The following is a 9580-nucleotide window of genomic DNA, read 5'->3' as shown; positions in this document are numbered from 1 at the left end:
TGGGATTCCTGGTGTTGCAAAGGGGGATCGAGGTTAACCCCGATAAAATTAAATTCATCGAAGACATCTCGGACCAGTTATCAAGCGTAAAAGAGGTTCAAAGGTTGACAGGAAGATTGGTCGCTTTGAGCAGATTCATTTCCCGGTATTCGGAGAAATGCCATCATTTCTTTTCACTACTATAAAAGAAGAACAACTTCGAATGGACTCCAAAATGTCAGCAGGCCTTGAATGATTTGAAAAGGTATTTGTCAAGTCCTCCACTACTATCAAAACTAGAGGAAGGCGAACAACTGCTGATCTACTTAGTAGTCTTGGGGGTAGCGGTAAGTGCCTTTTTAGCCCGTGAGGGCGGAGGTACGCAATCTCCTATCTATGTTAGTAAAATTTTAATGAGATCAGAAACTTATTACCCACATTTGGAAAAAATTTCCTTGGCTCTCGTTGGCGCCGCTCAAAAGCTAAGGCCTTATTTCCAATGTCATCCAATAGTTATGGTGACTACTTTTCCCCTATGGAGTTTCTTCATAAACCTGAACTTTCAGGAAGGATGGCCAAATGGGTAGTCGAAATGAGTGAATTTGACAGAGAGTATAAACCTCGTACTGCGATTAAGTCACAATTTTTGGCTAACTTTGTGGCCGATTTTAGTCTGGGACTGTTACCTTTGGATACCAAAGAAGTAGTGATGGCATCAGAATCGACATTAGGAGTTTGGACCTTGTTCACGGATGGAGCTTCTAATGTAAAGGGGTCCGGGCTCGACATAGTGCTAACCGCCCTCGGGAGAATCCCTAAGGCAGGCCATAAGAACCGTTCCTCTGACTAAAAATGAAGCAGAGTATGAAGCTTTAATTGCAGGACTCAAGCTGGCCCGGGGATTAGACTCTGAGGTTATAGAAATCAAATATGACTCCCAATTGGTAGTAAATCAGGTCTACGGGATCTTCGAAGCCAAAGAGAAGCGCATGCAACCATATGTAGTGAAAGTCCAGGCTTTGCTCGCTCGGTTTAGGGAATTGTCAATTACACACATCCCGAGGGAAGTGAATGCGTAAGCAGACGCACTAGCCAATCTGGGGTCGTCCATGGAAATGAAGGGATCGGACTTCGGTACGATCGTACAACTTATGCATTTGGTATTAGATGCAGACAGCTATTACGAGGTAAACGCGACCAATTTGGCCTGGGACTGGAGAATTGAGATCATTGACTATCTCGAGCATAAAAAATTGCCTGAAGATCCTAAGACGTCCCGGGCGCTGCGTACTAAAGGAGCTCGATACAGCTTCAAGGGAGGTCAATTGTATAGTAGATCTATCCAAGGCCCTTTGGCCCGATGTTTAGGGGATTTCGAAGCCAACTATGTCATGTAGGAAGTCCATGAAGGGATCTGTGAAAATCACTCAGGCGCGGATTCCTTAGTGCTAAATTAATTAGGGCAGGATACTACTGCCCCTAGATGGAGCAAGACGCTAAGGCTTACGTACAGAAATGCAATAAATCTCAATGCCAGGCACCATTGGTACATCAACTAGAAGAACTACTGCACTCGGTTTTGTCGCCCTAGCCATTCAAGGCGGAGTAAAGCTACCGAGCAACTAAAATGTGGCACACCTCAAAAGATATTATTGTTGATGAGCCTCGCCTATACTGAAAGTATATGCGCCACTTTTTTTCCCTTCACTCAGTTTTGTCCCAATTGGGTTTTTCTGGCAAGGTTTTTAATGAGGCAGCAACGGAAAGCATACTATGAAGGAGCTTCGTCAATAGGAAAAAGACCCTTAAATGACAAGGCATGCAAGCAATGAGCCACTAAGGAGCAGTTAGATAGTCTTTTGCTCGGTAGCAAAGTTCTTACCGAGAAGTAAGTTTGTTGTAGGACAAAGATTACCCGACAATTCACAAGTGCACGCTACTAGGGGATTGTTAGATGATCTTTGACTCGATAGCAAAAGTTCCTAAGGGAAAGTGAAGTTTGCTATCAAACTAAATATTATCTAACCATTCACTAGTGGAACCTTCAAAGGTGCATAACTTCCAGTGTTCAAATTCGCACTCTTTGCATTCAAACACGGGGGGGGGGGGGGCAATGATATGAGAATACAGTGACAATGACTTCCACATCGACCGGGACTACGAAATTCGAAAATAAAGTTATATCATCGGGACCGGGGACTGCGCACCCATCCCCGTAGAAACAAGTTGTACAAGTTAGCTACAAGTAATGGCAATTTCTTTTTAGCACAATGAATGTTTATGTACTTTCGAAAATGGAAGGAACAAAGTAAAGTCCTTTTATTTTTATCTTGTTTCTTGTCCTATCGATGAATTAGTTTATCATTTGAAAGTTAAACAAGTACTTCAAATGCTACTGCCGTAATGAACATGAGACGTCCTCTTCAAGAGCATCGTAAACATAAGAGGGCCCTCTCTTATAAAACCCTCATGGTAAAGGGTTGATTCCGAAAGAGCTTAAGCCCGGAATCCAAATGCTCTCGGGGAAAAATACACCTGAAGCGTTGCATAATTCGACTCAAAGAGAAAAACTTCCTTAATATATAGACGAAACGTAAGCAAAGAGAAAGACTTGCACAATACTTAAATGAAAATATACCTTTATTCACAACAAACGTGCCAAGAAGCACAAATACAAATGTATGGAGAAGAAAAAAAAAAGCCAAAATATAAACTATTGCACCCTCGGATTTCGGAGGAAGAGAAGCATCTGCACCACCGAGAGAAGTAGGTAGATCCACCGCCGGCTCAATATCTTGGCCTTCACTATCTTGGTCTTCTACATCATCCTCTTCAGGTTCTTCTTCAATTCCTGAGAACTCGGAACCGGAACCAGAAGGGCCGGTAGCATCAGGTTGGACCGGGATACCCCTTCGGGCAATTGACTCCAGCTTACGGGCCTTAGCGATTTCAGCATCAAAGTCAATGATGCCCGATTTGGCCTCTTCCAAGGTTTTTCTCCTCGTTCTATACATAAAATATATTTTTTCAACAATAAGGGAAGCTGCTCGATGCTGAAGCTCTTCCTTAAGACGGTCAACCTCGGTCGAAAGGTTATCCCGCTTAGATCTAGCGGCCTGGAGGATGACATCAAGGTCACGGATAGTAGAATTAAAAACTCTATTGTGTTCCATGAGTTTCTTATGCCTCTCTTCCAAACGGGCATACTTCTCCTCGATAGCGGTAGCTTATTCAGCTTTTGGAGTTCAAAGTTGCCTCCAAATTATTCAATCTTTCAACAGAGGCAGCCTCACCATCGGATGCAGCAAGAACGACATTATGGACTTTAACCTATTTGGCCCTGGCCTCTTCAAATTGTACCCTTAACATGGAAGCTTCTGGGCCAAGGGTCACTACCTCTTGCTCACTTTGTTGCAATCGATCCTCCAACTCAATGGCCTCAACAGCTCGTGCTTCCAGTTCCAAGAGACGAGCAGCAATTTATTCTAGCTCGGTCAACAGTTGATCCTGCCCGGAGGTGAGTTCCTCCTATCATGAATCAACCTTTGAAGGCCCTCAGAAGCAAGGAAGTTAGCCCGCAAAACAGAAATACAAACTAAAAACCCTACCATAACAAAGATAGAAAAAATAATAGAGGAAACAAAGTCTGTACCCTTGTTGCGTTGTGCATGGCATTGTTCAAAAAACACTCTCCCGAGAGAGATTGTATTTTATTCCTATCTTTTTCTGAAGCCAGAGGCTTCAGATAATTAGCAAGTTCCACCTACCGGGACAGCAAATGGCATTTAGTAGAAACCGAGAGGGAAACTCTCCTCCTCCTTTGAGGATCTTCGGAGGGGGTAGAGTAATTATGCCCCAAATTCCCATGAACTGGGGATTGGGGAAGAGTAACATCCTCCTCTCGGATGACTGCGGCTTGTGAAGATGATATAGCGGTTGTTGGTGGCGAAGGCAAGGTTGGAGAAGAAGGAGATGAAGCTGATGGTATTATAGGTTGAGAAGCAGCTGCGGCAAATGCAGTGCTAGTTGTTAGGTTCTCATTAACCAAAGACGGAAGAGACTCGGTACCCAGCCTCACGCTACCAGGCACGAAGACTGGGACTCGAAAGCGAGAGTTAAAATCCTCCACCATATCATATTCCCTCCAGAGTGTTGGGGTGTCGTCTTCGGTTAGCGTAACTAACTCAACAGATTGAGCATTCTGTTGAGCTGATGAAGGTCATCGTCTTCTATATAGAGAAGCTCCATTATCACTGGCTCCTCCATCATCATCGATCACCACGGTGTCTATGGTTGGTTCGGGGGCAGCACTCATCACCACAACGTCCGTGGATAGCTCGGGTGCAGCGCTCTTCGCCTTTTTATTTTTGCCCTCGGTCGTGGATGAACATCGCCTTTTTTGTTGCTTGTTCTCCGTCCAGGGACTCCGAGAAGAAGCACTTGCACTGGAAGCAGGCTTGGTGACAGATGTTCGGGTAAAGGCCTCCTGCAGCAACCTCACTGCATCAGCCAAAACGTCCTCCTCTAGGACGGTAACAGAGCCCTGCGGTAGACCTGAATTCAACATGGAAGAAAAGTTAACCAATTTTCCTATACAAAGAATAAAAACAAGATAAGTTTAACCTACCACGATTGTTGGCCTTCCACCCATATTTAAGGTCCAGTTCTTTCCACTTGTGGGTCTCTGGCGTAGTGACATCCAGAATCTTTTGGACCCACTGATCCAAGCCTTCAAGCCTAAGGTGGTGTCCACCGAGTTGTTAGAATAGTAAAAGAAGAAAGATCAGTAACAACATTGGACAATCCTTAACTAGAAGAAAGGATAAAAGATGAACTTACGAGTGCGGTCCATAATTCAGAAAAGGATGGAGTCGTGGCCGGAATGATGTCCCTGGTGGTAACTGCGATGAACTGCTCCATCCATCCACGGTCGTTGCCATCATCCATGCTGGTTAGCAACACATGGTGGCCACGTTTGCAGAAGTTTATCATTCCCCCAAGAAAAATCTTGGGGGAATAAAGTTTCATCAGTCGAGCCTGGGATAACTCTTCTCCCATCTCCTAGCATAGACACCGAAGACAAGCAACAGTTCGCCACACAGAGGGGCTCACCTGTGCCAAGCAGACTTGGTGACGAAGGCAAAACTCCAAGATAACGGAGTCAATCCCCCCGTTCATCGAGAACAAGCCCAAAGTAAAGGGATACGTATAAACATACGTAAAACCCTTCTTGTAAAAGGTTACCCGCTCCGCTAGGTCAGGAGCGATGATGTTTAAATCTTGACTTCACAGCAGGGATGCTAAAAGGATGGATGGAAAAAGGATGCACGCCAACAACCCATGTGCGAGGGTTAGCAAAAGGGTACTTCTCTTCGAAGTCCTTAGTTGTGATGAGTTTTCTGGGAATGATGGTGCTCACCGTAGGAGGAGAAGCATCATCAGTATTTTCTTTGTTCTTTGAGGCACTAGGATTTCTAGAAGATGAGGCCATTGTATCAACAGGGAGAAAAGGTTTTTTCTCTGAAGAAGAAGATTAGAGGGAGTTGAAAGCAAGTGTGAGTTGAGTAAGGAGAGTTCGAGAGACTTTAGAGAAGCATGAAGTGAAAATGGGAAGAGTGATACGTATAAGTAAAGGGATAGCCGGGTAAAATCGTGGCCATGATTACCTCGAGAACCAGCGAAAGTGTTGCTGAATCATGGGATGATGCGTGTTCGGGGCATTAAATGCGGAGAGACGTGCGTCTAATCAACCGTCAGAAACTTTTCAGAGGGGCTCATGAGAATTTTCCGCCAAGAAAGGTATCTTTACCAACTTCCCGGTGACACAAGGGTATGCCACCGGAAAACAGGGGACTATCTGTATAGGGTAAAATATATTCATATTAGATGCTCACATGATAAAGTGATACGCGGAGCCGAAGAGAAGGCAATCAGGTCTGAAGGCAACAATCGCATTTGTCCCCGAAGGGGATGGTGTTCATAAAGGCGAAACAAATGCCTGCCACCCGGTAGCATTTAATGAAAAATATTCTATAACATTAAGTACATGGCCAGTTATAGAGAATATGACATTCACTGCCTACCGTTACACATTCTTCAATAGCCCTTATAATTGTCATTTAAGAGGGGCTTGATCCTAGGACCTTGTTCCCTAGGTGCAACTATAAATAGTGAGCTTTACAACCATTGTAAGGGACACGAATATTCTGACAAGCATATACTATACTTTGTTCAAAACTCTATAATATTTTATCTTCCTACTTAAAAATATTTGTTACTATTGTCTCCGGAAGCTCTGCTCCAGGAACCAGGATTTCTGCTGTTTTATCTCGATTTCAACGTTAAGTCCTATATTCTTGTTTAATTTATTTATCATTTTAGGGTCAAGTCGATTTACTTGTCTATAAATCACGTATAAATTCAATTGTGCCGCTTTACGGGTAAACATGAATAATTATGTAGTACATTAGCGAAACTCCAAATAAAAAATACTTATAAAAACTTAACATTTACCCTAACAATATTGATATTTCATAGTTAAGAGATAAAATGAAATAAGAGTATATAATATAAACTCTAATTAAGTAATTTATGCAACAAAAAAATTTCATTCTGCATATATAATTTAATTCAAATATTAAATACGAGTAAGTTTTTATCTTCTCGATTTAAAAACTGTAGACCTTAGCCTAAAATATGAGGGAGAAGTTTAAGCTTCAATTGGATGTAATGCTGGATGGAGGACCAACACAACAACGTGAGCTGTGAGCATACTCATCATCTTTAACTTATGTATATATAAGATAAAATTTATATTAAGTAGTACGTATTTATAATTACAAAAAATAGTAATCATAAATTTTTTGCACTAGTTATACAATTATCACAACAATGCCCATTGTTATTATGAGAAAGAGAGGAGCGACAAAGCAAAGCAAGCAAGCTGGCGTTTGTTGCTTTGATCGGGTCAAACGGTTCTCTAATTCCAAATTGCAAATAGACAAATAATAATTAATGACACACGTGTGTTCACGCCTGCCGGTTCTGCCCCGTCGTGGACCACTACCCATTAGTTCCTTTGACGGAGAAGGCCAGACTTTATTTTTGTTTTATATTCTTGTTGTGCATCTTTTGTTATTCAATATCGAAAAATTAATTTTGAATTATTTTGGAAGTGCTTATATATTGCCGCTAGACCCAAAAATTGTGTCATTTCTTCGTATGTATTGTTTCAGAAAATGATGCACGTTGACGAAACTGTTTTGTTTCCAAAACCAAATAGACTTGGGAGGACATTGGTGATTGAGTTTATGTGAACTTAGGGGTGGCAAAAGTAATCCAAATCCATTTGACCCGTTCAACCTGCACAATTTTAATAGGTTTGTGGTTAGAACAGTTTTAAAAAGGGATTTATACATACCTATACATTATTGGAAACTTTATTACCTTCCCTACTCAAGTTTCAATTTAATTACTGTTGGACTTCAGCTTACTAGTCTGCGGCCCATGATACAGGGCCACTACCAGTTTAGCTAGGGTGTATTTATTTGTATTTGAGCTTCTGGGCTAAAGCCCAATATAATGTAAAAACAATAGAGAGATAGAGGTTAGGTCGGTACATTCTAGAACTTAACAGAAATGAAATTTTCTCTCTCTCGTTCCTCTTTCTCTAATGAACCCTAATCAATTCTTCTTCATACTTAGCTCAATTTAGTAAATATACATGGTATCAGAGCGGATGATCCGCTGATTCTCTTCTTCCTGTTTTGAGCGGTGTTACCCTCACTCATTTTCATCAATTTTTCACTCGATTGTCAGTGTTCGTGGTTGACTCTGCTTCTGGTAGTTTCCTCTGGATTTGCAGACAAAATCAAGGTAGGAGTTACTTATTCATCATCTATTGGTGGTATGTGTGATACGTGTGGGTGATTTTGGATCGAATTGGACCGATTTCCTCCTCCGCTGCTGACCTAGGGTTTTTTCATTCAGACTTTTGGAATCTACATTCATGGCCGTTTGTTTTCCTGTAGCGAAAACATATGGTAATCTCTTTCAATTTTCCTTTCCTTGCATTGGTCATCTGTTTACTTCGACGAAAGTCTCTGACTGTCGCTATGGGAGGTTCTGATACATCCTCGAGTACTACCTATACTCCTGACCCATCCAGTCCGCTTTTTTTACTTTCTTTTGATGTGCCTGGTGTATCTCTTGTTAGTGTGCCCTTCTCTGGGACTGGTTTTGGGGGTTGGAGGCGGAATATGATCGTATCTCTGTTTGCTAGAAATAAAATAGGATTCATTGATGGGAGTTGTCCGAGACCAGCTGAGGATACTCCTCAGTTTAAGTAGTGGGATAGGTGTAATAATATGGTTATTTCCTGGTTGACTAATTCCCTATCCCCGGACATAGCTGAGAGTGTTCAATACTCGGATACTGCTGAAAGTATTTGGGGTCAGCTTAATAGAAGATATGGTTCAGTTAGTGGAATTAAGGTGTTTGAGATTAAGCAAGAGATAACATCTACTCATCAGGGTTCATTGAACATTGCTTCCTATTTCAACAAACTCAAGAAGTTATGGGATGAACTGAGGTTTATGTGCACTAATCATGCCAACACTTGTGTTTGTGCTGCTAAACCTGGACTTCAGAAGGAGGAAGAGGAGAACAGATTACACCAATTCCTCATGGGTCTGAATGAGACCTATGTTGGTGTTAGGAGCAACTTGCTCATGATGCAACCTCCACCTTCTCTCGATACTGCTTATAGTATCCTCCTCCAAGATGAAAAGCAGAGGCAAATTACTCCTAATTCTCATTTCCAGGGTGACTCTGCTTCTTTTCATGTCAATCTGAACAATAAATCTGCCCCTCCTAGACAGTTTGTCCAGAAAGTCAGTTTTGATCAGAACAAGTCTTCTCTTTTATGCAAGTATTATAAGAAACCTGGACATTTGATTGATAAATGCTATAAGCTCCATGGATTTCCACCAAACTTTAAATTCACCAAAGGTGAACGAACTGCTGCAAATGTTGAGGTGCAGAGTTCAGCTTGTGCTTCTGAATCTGCACCAGTTTCCACTGAGAGTCCTGTTGATTCTAATTTTGTGATTCCTGGTCTGTCTAAGGACCAGTATGCTCAGCTCCTGGTGTTACTTCAGCAACATCACATTTCAGAGTCTCTCCCTTAGTCTAATCTGATGGCTTCTGCTAATTTTGCGGGTATAGTTCCTTCCCCTGATTGTGTAGGTAAGGTGTCTTATGGTGCGTGCATGCTAACAAGAGTTCATGAGTACACTTGGATAATAGATTCTGGGGCCACTAATCACATGACTTCTAAGAAAGAACTTCTTTTTTATATTCAGCCTTTAGTTGTCCCATATTTGGTCACACTTCCTAACGGATATAAAGTCAAAGTCACTTGTACTGGTTCTCTTCACTTTCTTTCTTTCACACTTCATCATGTACTTTTTGTCCCTAGTTTCCAGCACAATCTTATTTCTGTTCACAAGCGTGTTGCACAATTAGATTGCCTGGTTTTGTTTGGTAAATCTTCATGTTTTCTCATACAGACCCCTTCAATGAAGAGGCCACTGGAAATTGG

General features: G+C 41.9%; 1 protein-coding gene across 1 annotated transcript; it reads left to right on the top strand.

The window, feature by feature from the left end:
- Positions 1 to 8345: 8345 nt before the first annotated feature.
- On the top strand, positions 8346 to 9167 carry LOC109243105. The gene has a single exon (XM_019409997.1). The coding sequence runs from the start codon at positions 8346 to 8348 to the stop codon at positions 9165 to 9167; it is 822 nt and encodes a 273-aa protein (XP_019265542.1).
- The last annotated feature ends 413 nt before the right edge of the window (positions 9168 to 9580 follow it).

The sequence above is a fragment of the Nicotiana attenuata genome, unplaced genomic scaffold (assembly GCF_001879085.1).
Source record: "Nicotiana attenuata strain UT unplaced genomic scaffold, NIATTr2, whole genome shotgun sequence".
NCBI lineage: Eukaryota > Viridiplantae > Streptophyta > Magnoliopsida > Solanales > Solanaceae > Nicotiana > Nicotiana attenuata.
The sequence above is the reverse complement of the archived record's forward strand: the minus strand, read 5'-3'. Positions and strand labels throughout refer to the sequence as shown.